This window comes from Lutra lutra, chromosome 3, assembly GCF_902655055.1.
Source record: "Lutra lutra chromosome 3, mLutLut1.2, whole genome shotgun sequence".
Classification (NCBI taxonomy): domain Eukaryota; kingdom Metazoa; phylum Chordata; class Mammalia; order Carnivora; family Mustelidae; genus Lutra; species Lutra lutra.
The window spans coordinates 141,889,359-141,904,321 of record NC_062280.1 but is presented as its reverse complement, the minus strand read 5'-3'; the positions used below and the strand labels follow the sequence as shown (position 1 = coordinate 141,904,321).

Sequence of the window (14,963 nt, the reverse complement as noted above, 5' to 3'; positions counted from 1 at the left end):
TTTCCTTCCATGGTATTAACACTGTTAATAGTTAAATATCAACTGTTCTGAGTAGTGAACAAAAGATTAATACACACATACATATACACACACAGAGGGACACAAAAGAAAACATGACTGTTGTAAAGAAGGTACCAGAAGGTACACACATAAACATCAAAATTCAAGGGAATTATTTGTAGGTAGTTCCATAATACGTAATGTCATACCCTAGTACATGATCTACAAATCAGTTCTTGAAGATATTTAGTGTAATCATGAACACATCACCTTCTACTATGTTTACTTAGAAAAGAAATGAAAAGAAAAAAGAAAAAACATTAATCCAAGTCACATTGGGAGATTTTTATTAACTTAAATTGACATTGTTAATTGTGTCTGCCAAGTCCTTACTGAATATACCTTTATTTGATACAAACCTACCCGTTCTTATCAATACCACAGGATCATGAAGACTTAGAGTAATCAGTGTTTTATAATGCTTAAAACAATGTTCAAATAACAAGTTATTTCACTGACATACTTAAAAGAGTATTTTGGGGAGTGTTTGAAAGCTCTTTTTATAAATAGTAATTGATATATTTAGATAGGTATTTGGTGTTGAAGATAAACACCTCTAATATAAAACATTGTTTTAACACATTGCTCTGCTAATGAGACTAGTTATCAGATATAATATATTTCTAACACTAAAGAATAAAGCTTTATTTATTTTATTCATAGGACTCTCATCAATGAAGAATGTTGAATCTAACAATAAACTGGCATATTGCGAGTGACATTCTATAGAAGTGAAAAAGAAAGTTGCAACGAAAGAAACTAGATCACTGCATTATACCTTCTTTATACAAACGGCCCACTCTGAACAGTAGAATTAAATGCAGATCAAATGCTTTTAAAAGTTTTTGTGTGTAGCTAGCAATTACAATCTCCATACACTAAAGAGAAAAGGAACAATAATAATACAGAACACAGTATTTTTAACGATTATCGCACATTTAACACCTTCAGCCATCCACTGGATTCTCCAATCAGATTGGCAACTGAAATTTCACATCCACCTGAGCTTGCTTGGCTAAGGTCACTATTTCAGAGAGCTTTACAACCTGGAAGGAAAAAACAAAGCATCTTTGTTTCCTATTTCCATGAAACCATAAAATCTGAACTACCAGTAAATATGAAATTAATGCACATTCAATCTTTCTCACTTAAAACATCTGGGCTATTCTGACATTTTATAAATCACTTCACACTTTTACAAGCATTTGCCACTCTTGAAGGATCGTCAAATCTGAGACTCTTCATAACTCACACCTCAGCTCAATACTTTTTGTATGTATGTGTGTGTGTGTGTGTGTGTGTGTGTACCTACTCTTTTTTATTGCCTGAATTTTATCTATTTTAAAGACAGAAACGGTGATTGTCTTAACTGGACACCATACAGTGCAAAGCACATCTAATCCAAAGTCTGTTTAATAATATGTATATAATCCTAACTTGCAGTATCAGGATAGGAGCTTGAGTCTAGAAGTTAGTATGTCATATTTGAGCCAAGCTGAATTCCAATGTTGCGTCTACAATCTGTGTGAGGATAGCCAGCGGGTACCATACAAAAGATTAAAATTAAACATGTCTAAAACAAAACACAAATTCAGCTTCTGTCCTCCCCAGGTGAGTAGTTAAGAAGAGGTTTCAAAGTTAGGCCCCCTGGGTCCAAATCCCATTCTGATGTTTATGACATGTGATCCTGATGAATAAGTTAATTTATTCGGCCTGTTTCCATATCTACAAAAAGAGAAACTGTATCATCACACATAATGAGATAACACCCGAAGAAAGAGCTTAGCACTGCAGGCTCAGTGCCTAAGCGGCAGCAATTGCTTCTCTCATCACCATCGTAATTACTAACATTGTCATACTTCCATAACCTCATCATCAGCTGTTCGCTTTTGTCTTTCGTGGTCTACTTGATCAAGATTTGATGGATTCTTCTCCTTTTTTCTCATGTCCACAAAGTTTTCTGGAACACTTGTGCTCTACCATTCCCTTGCTCAAAATCTTAATCTTTAAACCCAGGATTGAGGGGCACGTGGGTGGTTCAGTCAGTTAAGTGTCTGCCTTCGGCTTAGGTCATGGTCCCAGGATCCTGGGATAAGAGTCCCGCATCCGGCTCCCTGCTCAGGAGAGAGCTTTCTTCTCCCTCTCCCTCTGCTGCTCCCCCTCGGCCCCATTCTCCCCCTCTCTCTCCCTGTCAAATAAACAAATAAAATCTTAAAAAAAATAAAATAAATTAAAAAATAAAGTCAGGATTAAGTATAAATCTGTCACTAAAGTGCAGCTGATTTTTATTTACTAGTGTGTACTTTCCCAAAGTATGTCCCAAAGAATGACACAAGACCTTTATTATTTTTATGAAATGATATCACATTAACTCAGCAAATCTCAAAAGTCTACTGCTGATTAAACCAGACAGCCCAGAGGATTCCATGAAACGACCATAAACAACAGATTGAAGAATCAAAAGTTCTCATTTAAAAACACCTCTATGGCACATACCTCAATATTATCAAAGCCATCTATGAAAAACCCACCGCAAATATCATTCTCAATGGAGAAAAACTGAAAGCTTTTCCGCTAAGGTCAGGAACACGGCAGGGATGTCCGTTATCACCACTGCTATTCAACATAGTACTAGAAGTCCTAGCCTCAGCAATCAGACAACAAAAGGAAATTAAAGGCATCCAAATCGGCAAAGAAGAAGTCAAACTATCACTCTTTGCAGATGATATGATACTATATGTGGAAAACCCAAAAGACTCCACTCCAAAACTGCTAGAACTTGTACAGGAATTCAGTAATGTTTCAGGATATAAAATCAATGCACAGAAATCAGTTGCATTTCTCTACACCAACAACAAGACAGAAGAAAGGGAAATTAAGGAGTCCATCCCATTTACAATTGCACCCAAAACTATAAGATACCTAGGAATAAACCTAACCAAAGAGACTAAGAATCTATACACAGAAAACTATAAAGTACTCATGAAAGAAATTGAGGAAGACACAAAGAAATGGAAAAATGTTCCATGCTCCTGGATTGGAAGAATATATATTGTGAAAATGTCTATGCTACCTAAAGCAATCTACACATTTAATGCAATTCCTATCAAAGTACCATCCATTTTTTTCAAAGAAATGGAACAAATAATCCTAAAATTTATATGGAACCAGAAAAGACCTCGAATAGCCAAAGGAATATTGAAAAAGAAAGCCAAAGTTGGTGGCATCACAATTCCGGACTTTAAGCTCTATTACAAAGCTGTCATCATCAAGACAGCATGGTACTGGCACAAAAACAGACACATAGATCAATGGAACAGAATAGAGAGCCCAGAAATGGACCCTCAACTCTATGGTCAACTCATCTTCGACAAAGCAGGAAAGAATGTCCAATGGAAAAAAGACAGCCTCTTCAATAAATGGTGTTGGGAAAATTGGACAGCCACATGCAGAAAAATGAAATTGGATCATTTCCTTACACCACACACGAAAATAAACTCAAAATGGATGAAGGATCTCAATGTGAGAAAGGAATCCATCAAAATGCTTGAGGAGAACACCGGCAGCAACCTCTTCGACCTCAGCCGCAGCAACATCTTCCTAGGAACATCACCAAAGGCAAGGGAAACAAGGGCAAAAATGAACTATTGGGATTTTATCAAGATCAAAAGCTTTTGCACAGCAAAGGAAACAGTTAACAAAACCAAAAGACAACTGACAGAATGGGAGAAGATATTTGCAAATGACATATCAGATAAAGGGCTAGTGTCCAAAATCTATAAAGAACTTAGCAAACTCAACACCCAAAGAACAAATAATCCAATCAAGAAATGGGCAGAGGACATGAACAGACATTTCTGCAAAGAAGACATCCAGATGGCCAACAGACACATGAAAAAGTGCTCCACATCACTCGGCATCAGGGAAATACAAATCAAAACCACAATGAGATATCACCTCACACCAGTCAGAATGGCTCAAATTAACAAGTCAGGAAATGACACATGCTGGCGAGGATGCGGAGAACGGGGAACCCTCCTACACCTGTTGGTGGGAATGCAAGCTGGTGCAACCACTCTGGAAAACAGCATGGAGGTTCCTCAAAATGTTGAAAATAGAACTACCCTATGACCCAGCAATTGCACTGCTGAGTATTTACCCTAAAGATACAAACGTAGTGATCCGAAGGGGCACGTGCACCTGAATGTTTATAGCAGCAATGTCTACAATAGCCAAACTATGGAAAGAACCTAGATGTCCATCAACAGACGAATGGATAAAGAAGATGTGGTATATATACAGAATGGAATACTATGCAGCCATCAAAAGAAATGAAATCTTGCCATTTGTGACAACGTGGATGGAACTAGAGGGTATCATGCTTAACGAAATAAGTCAATCGGAAAAAGACAACTATCATATGATCTCCCTGATATGAGGGAGAGGAGATGCAACATGGGGGGTTAAGGGGGTAGGAGAAGAGTAAATGAAACAAGATGGGATTGGGAGGGAGACAAACCATAAGTGACTCTTAATCTCACAAAACAAACTGAGGGTTGATGGGGGGAGGGGTTTGGAAGAGGGGGGTGGGGTTATGGATATTGGGGAGGGTATGTGCTATGGTGAGTGCTGTGAAGTGTGTAAACCTGGCGATTCGCAGACCTGTACCCCTGGGGATAAAAATATATGTTTATAAAAAATAAAATTTAAAAAATTTTAAAAAAATAAAAATAAAAACACCTCTATGTCTACTATGGAGTGTGTTCCAAGAAGATTACTAAGTAGAAGAAATGACATAAAGTATGTTATCATCATACAATGTGAGAAAGTGGAGATACAGATATATATGTGTGTATATGTACGTGTGTATACACACACACACATTACTTGCGTATTATTTTTGAAAAGTGAAAGGATGAACTAAAAACTTCTTTAAAAAACTGGTTATGGGGACGCCTGGGTGGCTCAGTTGGTTAAGCAGCTGCCTTCGGCTCAGGTCATGATCCCAGCGTCCTGGGATGGAGTCCCACATCGGGCTCCTTGCTCAGCGGGGAGCCTGCTTCTCCCTCTGCCTCTGCCTACCACTCTGTCTGCCTGTGCTCATGTGCTCTCTCTCTCTCTAATAAATAAATAAAATCTTAAAAAAAAAAAAAAACTGGTTATGTGTGGGGAAGAAGGAAACAGGATATATTATAAAAGTATAAAAAGTTTAAAAGTATAAAAGCTAGATTCTCTGAATATACCTTGGTTTAGTTTCAACTTTGGAATCACGTATTATTTATATAAAACAAAAATTCCTTTAAAAATAAATGAGGGGGTGCCTGGGTGGTTCAGTAGGTTAAGTGCCTGACTTTGGTTCAGGTCCTGATCTCAGGGTCATGGAACTGAGCCCCACATTGGGCTCCCTGCTCAGGAGGGAGTCTGCTTGTCCCTCTGCTGCCCCCCACCTCATGCTCTGTCTCTCAATTAAATAAAATCATTTAAAAAAATAAAAATAAAAATAAATAAATGAAATTAACTTAGACTCTAAAATGAGCCAGCTAATACTGCCAACAATGAGTGTTTCTGCTAAGTATTAGGAGCACTGAACTGATTATACCTATCATCCCATCTTATACACTTTGCAAATTTACCCTTAGATATGTAACGTAGTGTGTTTACCATTTTAGCAGCTTCATCCAAGTCATCACAAGCAAGAATTTTAAGTCCACTGTCTGCTATCAGTGCTTTAGCATCATCAACTCTTGTACCTGGAAATGATTTATACAAATATAAAGATGTTTTAAATACATGCTTAAACTCATTTAAAATGCAGGTCACAATATGAAATTTCAACATCAGGAGTACTTTCATCATCTAAAATAAATGCTTCTAAAACCAAAGAAAATACTATGAGATTCTGGAGCTACCTTAGGAAATATCTTGCCTTACCATGTCCATGGTAACTTAGGCAAGTCAGAATTTAAAACAAAGCACAACAAATAAATAACATACTAAATTGTACCAACCAAAACTATGAGCAATTTTCCCCCAATATGAGAAATATTTTCTAAACCCACATCTTAAAAATTTCCTATTATAGGGGCGCCTGGGTGGCTCAGTGGGTTAAGACTCTGCCTTCGGCTCAGGTCATGATCCCAGGGTCCTGGGATAGAGCCCCGAATTGGTCTCTCTGCTCAGCAGGGGGCCTGCTTCCTCCTCTCTCTCTGCCTGCTTCTCTGCCTACTTGTGAGCGCTGTCAAATAAATAAATAAATAAATAAACCTTAAAAATTTTTTTTAAAAATTTTCTATTATATATTAACATTTTCATTTAAAAGATCAAGCTATTTGAAAACTCTATTTTAAATGAATTGAACTCCTTGGAATTAGGAACTTTTAAACAATCAAGAGTTCATGGGACAACCGCAAGGTATCTTTTACACTCACCTTGTAACCGTACCACAATAGGTATTTTAATTTCCAAATCCTTTACTGCCATAACTATACCCTGTGCAATAACATCACACCGCATGATTCCTCCAAAAATGTTGACCAGAATAGCCAGTACCTGTGAATAAAATGGTTTTTGTAGATTAAAATTTAAAAGCAAGGAGTATGTGTCCTTCCTTCTCAAGAAAATACTAGTGTCTGTGCCTTACGATACCAATTAATTTCATGGTAATATTTTTCAACCAGAACATCACATTCTCTGCAGCTCCCACCACTGAAGTTTATGCAGTCCACCACGTACCAGAACTTACTCTCCCCAACATGGGTGATTTCAACACCTGGCTTATACAGCATCTTCTCTCCTAACCCATATGAACAAGATTCCCTGATTCCATTTACTCGTTTTCTATTAAACAGCCATTCGCCAACATGACTGCCCCAGATCATGATATAAGATAACATTACATGCAAGATCTCCAATTTAATATTTACCACCTATCATTCTTTCTTCATTTATCCCCACCAACTCAACCAAATTCTCACACACAACAGAACCTCAAAATCACTCAGCTTCTCCTGAATACCCACTCCTAGCTACACCTCACATCCAAATCTCAAGGCCTGTTTGGATCAACATTCTTACATCATCACTGATAGTCTGAATCACTGTTCTTCTATCATTTCCCAAGAAATCTTTTTCTATTTTTTAAAAAAGAGTCTTAGTTCATTTACCTACACCAGAGCTTCCAACTAGCGAAATACAAATGGGTTACAGACATACCAAGATATTGTTCCCCTCTACCCATAGAGCAGTTAGGAAGATTCTGGGACACCTCTGCGCCTCTGGGCCAGTAGCCTCCGTCTACAAGCAACCTTCTCCATCTATCTTCTATACCCCACTGAAATACCATTTTCTGTGAACGACAGGACATTAAAAAGATTGAAACACACTTAACTACACTATGCATTCCTTATTTTTACCAGTATTATTTCTAGACCTTTAAGAAATGAAGAAATAGACTAGAATTCCCAGTGACCTTGGACGCACCCTCCTCTCCTCCCTCCCACCTCATTCTGGGTAGCTTCTACATACCACAGGCATCACCTAACACTCGTGCCTTAAAGTGTCTCTACCATGTCACTTTTACCTCCGGTTCTCCAACTAATGATCACCAAGGCTAAATCCTTGACTTGACCAGAATGAATGTTTCTAGAATATTGAGTGTATAAATCCCACTCTCTGCTCAACCTCCTCTCCTTTTGCCTCTCACCTCCAGCTCCATCAAACCCAGTCTTTTCCTCTTAAAAGCTTCTAGTCTCTCAACCTTGATCTAATCTCCCAGATTCTCAGCAGCTCTGGTTTTCTACACTACAGAGCCTGGATCCTGTGGCTCAGTGATCCAGTGACGCTGTCACCTGCATGCTTAACTTCCCCATACCCATTCCTCTCAAGACCAGTCTGCCTCTGCCATCCCTTCAAATAATGCACTCTTGGATGATTCTAGTCAATCAGTTTACTCATTGCAACTTCAAGGAAAATCTAAAAAGTTAAAACAACAATAACCCGAAACATCAGCATAACCTAAAGAGCAGTACAATAATGACTCTTCCTTAACGATCCTTTCCTTTCTTTAGTGGTCTGCCTCATACCTCTCACTTTCTTCATAAGCCTCCTATCCCACCTTCAAGCTCTCAAATTTTTAGATGTGATCTTCCTTTCTCCAGTGACACCTTGAGGAAGAGTTAACCCCCTCTCTAAAGCTAATCTCACTATCTTATTAGTGTGTTTTATCTCCTCCAGGTCTTCATTCCATTAGCTAAACTTACTTTCTTCTTTATCCTCAAATCTCTTCTCTCCTTAGCTAGATACAGCTCATATTCTTGGTCTTCTAAACAAACAAGAAAGCAAACATACACACTAAAGTTCTCCTCAACACCACCTCCATTCAACTGCTAACACTATGTCCTTCTGTATCCCCCGAGGGTTGCCTCTATGGCTCAGTCAGTAAAACCTCTGACTTTGGCTCAGCTCATGATCTCAGGGTCCTGGAATAGAGCCCTATAGGGTGGGCTCCACACTCAGCAGGGAAGGTTTGCTTCTCCCTCTCCCCCAACTCATGCTTGCTTGTTCTAATATATAAAATCTTAAAAAAAAAAAAAAAAAAAGAGAGAGAGAAAGAAAGAAAAGAAAAAGAATAAAAGAAAGAAAGAAAAAAATACCCTGAAAGGGTAATCTTTGCCGGAAGTCTCTACTCCCTCAATTCCCAATCAGAGTTAACCTATTACAACCTGGTCTCTGGTCCTTCTTCCCTATTGTTCTTGCTAGGGTTCCCAATCACTAATTCAGTCCTAATTCAGTCTACCTGATCATTCCTATACATGCACTGCTGCCTACACCTTACTTCTCAAACCTCTCCACCTTGGCCTTAGATGTCATTGCTCTCTCCTGATCTCCAGGAGATCTCTCCTTATCTCTTTCTCTATTTTATTGGGTCTTCCTTCTCTATTCAGTCCTTCAGCTCCAGCGGTGGGAGGGGCTCCCACTCTTGGTTTCAGCCTCTCACCCTGGGTCATCTTACCAACTTCCTAACACTTCAACTTTTCTCAAAGTACTGAGGACTTTCTTAATATATAACCAACCACTGTAAGAAGTATAGTAACATTATTATATTATACAGTATCATTATAATCACCCGCTAGAGACATCACAAGACAAGTTCAACCCAGTCAGAAACACCTATTTCTCCACTTTGCCTCTGACTACACAAAATGCTTGCCACTGAATGATTCTCCCCAAAAAGAAGTCCTTAATGTTAACCTAACCAACCCTTCTCTGTGGCTTCCCAACAAAAAAGGAAAAGATGAATTTAATGATTCTGTCTCAGAAATGCCTCTAAATTAGGTTTCTTTGCTTTATTCTTACTGACACTACTTCTGTCAGGGACCTCTTCATAGTTTTGCACAAGCAGGTATATAACAACTTAACTCTCTCTCCTGAGAGTGCCTCCTTCCACTCCATTTCATCCTCTACTACCACAGTTACCTTCTTTAAAAAAAAAAAAAAAAAAAAAGGTAAAATAAATAAATAAATAAACAAACAAAAAGGTAAGGGATATATTTATATATATATCCCTGTGTAAGGGAGTTAAAATCCAAATTTCCTAACTAGATACAGATACAGAGATCTCTACAATGCAGTCTCAATTTGCCGACTTTAATCATTCATTCCAAAAATGCTGTATTCTTACACATAAACACCTTACCATTCCATAAACACAGTGGTCTTTTTTGGATTCTATATACCTTTTTTTTTTTTTAAGATTTTATTTATTCGTCAGAGAGAAAAAAAGGGAGCGCGCACAAGCAGGGGGAGCAGCAGGCAGAGGGAGAAGTAGGGTCCCAGCCGAGCAAGGAGCCTGATGAGGGTCTTGATCCCAGAACCTTGGATCATGACCTGAGCCGAAGGCAGACACTTAACTGACTGTGCCACCCAGGCATCTTTGGACTCTACATATCTTTGGATATTTTCTTCCTCTTGCCTAACTCATTCAATTTCTCAAGACAGCTCAAGGAATCATTCATTCAGTGAAGGTCTCCCTGATTTGCCTACTAGTTACCAGCTCTGACTTCTATTCTTCTACAACACTACATTCAGTTTATCACCCCAGTCAGACTATAAAAATGCCTTAAGCAAAGTAACCATGCATTCCCAAATCCAAGTACAGTGTCCAACACAAAGAGACATAATAAGTATACAGCTATTTCAATGCTATCCACATTGTGTCCCTGGGTTCCTGGCCTGTTTCCAACTCCAATGCCCTTCCTGTCAGTCCACAACACTGGAATTCTTACGCTTTTCTCTATTCTTGTACGTAGACCCTAAAAGCTCTACTTAGAAGAAGAGTTAAAATTCTAGCTCACCGTAGTAAGTACTAAACAGTTAAATAATTAAATAACACTCTGCTTTTAGAGTTTACCAAAAGAAGCTACAGAAATACAGTTCCAATAAGATTTATTTTTTGAACAGTTATTAAACAAGGAAAATAAAGCACTGTTATTTCTCATTTCAGTTCAATGCTTTTTGTAAAACAAAATATGGCAAATAATTCCAGAGGCTCAAAGAGTGGTAAAAAAGATTTTTTAAAAACAAAGTTATTAATTACTTTAGAGTCTAACACCATAAGTAAAAAGGTACACTGTCAGCAGCATCAATAATAAATATTTATTAATGACCTCTGTATGCACTGAGCACTATGCCAGCCACAGGAAGAGGCAACAGTGAGTAAGAAATACTCCTCACCGGGGCACTTGGATGGCTCAGTGGGTTAAAACCTCTGCCTTTGGCTTGGGTCATGATCTCAGGGTCCTGGGATCGAGCCCCACGTTAGGCTCTCTGCTCAGTTCTCTTCCTCCCTCTCTCTGTGCCTGCCTCTCTGCCTACTTGTGATCTCTCTCTGTCAAATAAATAAATAAAATCTTAAAAAAAAAAAAAAAAGAAAGAAAGAAAGAAAGAAAGAAAAGAAATACTCCTCACCAATGAGGAATTCTCGGTACTGAATTCAGTAAAACTAGTTCCACAGAAGCCACTATCTTATTTTTCCATGTCTTACAAAACTCACAACGGCCACACAGTAGATCTACCTCTTTAAAAAATGATTAATAATATTGTGTATCTTTTGGATCATTATGCTTCACATCCCTTGTATTCTGATAATCACTTATAAAATCATAGTTCTAATGTATGGCCTATCTACATATGAAAGATTAATACAAACATTAAAATGAGTGTTTTAGAAGAACACCTTATGTAAAAAGTGGTTCAAGGTATGCTAGCCAAAGAAGACAGGAACAGACATTTCTGCAAAGAAGACATGCAGATGGCCAAAAGACATATGAAAAAGTGTTCCACATTACTCGGCATTACAGAAATACAAATCAAAACCACAGTGAGAATACCACCTCACACCAGTAAGAATGGCTAAAATTAACAAATCAGGAATCGACAGATGTTGGCAAGGATGTGGAGAAAGGGGAACTCTCCTATATTGTTGGTGGGAATGCAAACTGGTGCAGCCAACTCTGGAAGACAGTATGGAGGTTCCTCAGAAAGTTGAAAATAGAGCTACCCTACGACCCAGCAATCGCACAGTGGGTATTCACCCTAAAGATACAAAGGCAGTGATCTGAAGGGGCACGTGAACCTGAATGTTTATAGCAGCAATGTCCACGATAGCCAAATTATGGAAAGAACCTAGATGTCCATCAACAGATGAATGGATAAAGAAGATGTGGTGTGTGTGTGTGTTTACACACACACACACACACACACACACACACACACAAAATGAAATACTATGCAGCCATCAAAAGAAATGAAATCTTGCATTTGCAATGACATGGATGAAAATAGAGGGTATTATGCTGAGTGAAATGAGTCAATCAGTGAAAGACAATTATCATAGGATTTCTTTGATATGAGGCATCTGAGAGGCAGGGCAGGGGATGATGGGGGGTAGGAAAGGAAAAAATGAAATAAGATGGGACTGGGAGGGAAACAAACCATAAGGGACTCTTTTTTTTTTTTTTTTTTTTTTTTTTTTCCATTTTTTCTCTTTTTTTTTTTTTTTTTTTTTTAATTTTTTTATTTTTTCAGCATAACAGTATTCATTATTTTTGCACCACACCCAGTGCTCCATGCAATCTGTGCCCTCCACAATACCCACCACCTGGTGCCCCAACCTCCCACCCCCCACCCCTTCAAAATTCCCAGATCGTTTTTCAGAGTCCATAGTCTCTCATGGTTCACCTCCCCTTCCAATTTCCCTCAACTCCCCTCTCCATCTCCCCTTGTCCTCCATGCTATTTGTTATGCTCCACAAATAAGTGAAACCATATGATAATTGACTCTCTCTGCTTGACTTATTTCACTCAGCATAATCTCTTCCAGTCCCGTCCATGTTGCTACAAAACTTGGGTATTCATCCTTTCTTTCTTTCTTTCTTTCTTTTTTTTTTTTTTACAGCTTTATAAACATATATTTTTATCCCCAGGGGTACAGGTATGCGAATCGCCAGGTTTACACACTTCACAACCATAGCACATACCCTCCCCAATATCCATAACCCCACGCCCTCTCCCAACCCCCTCCCCCCATCAACCCTCAGTTTGTTTTGTGAGATTAAGAGTCACTTATGGTTTGTCTCCCTCCCAATCCCATCTTGTTTCATTTACTCTTCTCCTACCCCCTCAACCCCCCATGTTTCATCTCCTCTCCCTCATATCAGGGAGATCATATGATAGTTGTCTTTCTCCGATTGACTTATTTCGCTAAGCATGATACCCTCTAGTTCCATCCACGTCGTCGCAAATGGCAAGATTTCATTTCTTTTGATGGCTGCATAGTATTCCATTGTGTATATATACCACATCTTCTTTATCCATTCGTCTGTAGATGGACATCTAGGTTCTTTCCATAGTTTGGCTATTGTAGACATTGCTGCTATAAACATTCGGGTGCATGTACCCCTTCGGATCACTATGTTTGTATCTTTAGGGTAAATACCCAGCAGTGCAATTGCAGGGTCATAAGGTAGTTCTATTTTCAACATTTTGAGGAACCTCCATGCTGTTTTCCAGAGTGGTTGCACCAGCTTGCATTCCCACCAACAGTGTAGGAGGGTTCCCCTTTCTCCGCATCCTCGCCAGCATCTGTCATTTCCTGACTTGTTAATTTTAGCCATTCTGACTGGTGTGAGGTGATATCTCATGGTGGTTTTGATTTGTATTTCCCTGATGCCGAGTGATGTGGAGCACTTTTTCATGTGTCTGTTGGCCATCTGGATGTCTTCTTTGCAGAAATGTCTGTTCATGTCCTCTGCCCATTTCTTGATTGGATTATTTGTTCTTTGGGTGTTGAGTTTGCTAAGTTCTTTATAGATTTTGGACACTAGCCCTTTATCTGATATGTCATTTGCAAATATCTTCTCCCATTCTGTCAGTTGTCTTTTGGTTTTGTTCACTGTTTCCTTTGCTGTGCAAAAGCTTTTGATCTTGATAAAATCCCAAAAGTTCATTTTTGCCCTTGCTTCCCTTGCCTTTGGTGATGTTCCTAGGAAGATGTTGCTGCGGCTGAGGTCGAAGAGGTTGCTGCCTGTGTTCTCCTCGAGGATTTTGATGGATTCCTTTCTCACATTGAGATCCTTCATCCATTTTGAGTCTATTTTCGTGTGTGGTGTAAGGAAATGATCCAATTTCATTTTTCTGCATGTGGCTGTCCAATTTTCCCAACACCATTTATTGAAGAGGCTGTCTTTGTTCCATTGGACATTCTTTCCTGCTTTGTCGAAGATGAGTTGACCATAGAGTTGAGGGTCCATTTCTGGGCTCTCTATTCTGTTCCATTGATCTATGTGTCTGTTTTTGTGCCAGTACCATGCTGTCTTGATGATGACAGCTTTGTAATAGAGCTTGAAGTCCGGAATTGTGATGCCACCAACTTTGGCTTTCTTTTTCAATATTCCTTTGGCTATTCGAGGTCTTTTCTGGTTCCATATAAATTTTAGGATTCTTTGTTCCATTTCTTTGAAAAAAATGGATGTTACTTTGATAGGAATTGCATTAAATGTGTAGATTGCTTTAGGTAGCATAGACATTTTCACAATATTTATTCTTCCAATCCAGGAGCATGGAACATTTTTCCATTTCTTTGTGTCTTCCTCAATTTCTTTCATGAGTACTTTATAGTTTTCTGAGTATAGATTCTTAGTCTCTTTGGTTAGGTTTATTCCTAAGTATCTTATAGTTTTGGGTGCAATTGTAAATGGGATGGACTCCTTAATTTCTCTTTCTTCTGTCTTGTTGTTGGTGTAGAGAAATGCAACTGATTTCTGTGCATTGATTTTATATCCTGACACTTGACTGAATTCCTGAACAAGTTCTAGCAGTTTTGGAGTGGAGTCTTTTGGGTTTTCCACATAGAGTATCATATCATCTGCGAAGAGTGATAGTTTGACTTCTTCTTTGCCGATTTGGATGCCTTTAATTTCCTTTTGTTGTCTGATTGCTGAGGCTAGGACTTCTAGTACTATGTTGAATAGCAGTGGTGATAACGGACATCCCTGCCGTGTTCCTGACCTTAGCGGAAAAGCTTTCAGTTTTTCTCCATTGAGAATGATATTTGCGGTGGGTTTTTCATAGATGGCTTTGATAATATTGAGGTATGTGCCGTCTATCCCTACACTTTGAAGAGTTTTGATCAGGAAGGGATGCTGTACTTTGTCAAATGCTTTTTCAGCATCTATGGAGAGTATCATATGGTTCTTGTTCTTTCTTTTATTAATGTGTTGTATCACATTGATTGATTTGCGGATGTTGAACCAGCCTTGCAGCCCTGGAATAAATCCCACTTGGTCGTGGTGAATAATCCTTTTAATGTACTGTTGAATCCTATTGGCTAGTATTTTGGCGAGAATT

The 14,963-nt window shown here is 38.6% G+C and overlaps 1 protein-coding gene across 1 annotated transcript in view; it reads right to left on the bottom strand.

Moving 5' to 3' along the window:
* Positions 1–324: 324 nt before the first annotated feature.
* SUCLA2 (succinate-CoA ligase ADP-forming subunit beta) overlaps positions 325–14,963 on the bottom strand; it is a 58,542-nt gene continuing 43,903 nt past the window's right edge. The window contains exons 9-11 of the mRNA XM_047723430.1: positions 6,489–6,609; positions 5,722–5,810; positions 325–1,106 (exon numbers count right to left, since the gene is read on the bottom strand). Of these exons, the coding sequence (XP_047579386.1) occupies positions 1,032–1,106; positions 5,722–5,810; positions 6,489–6,609 (285 nt within the window). The 3' untranslated portion in view covers positions 325–1,031. The remainder of the gene's footprint in view (positions 1,107–5,721; positions 5,811–6,488; positions 6,610–14,963) is intronic.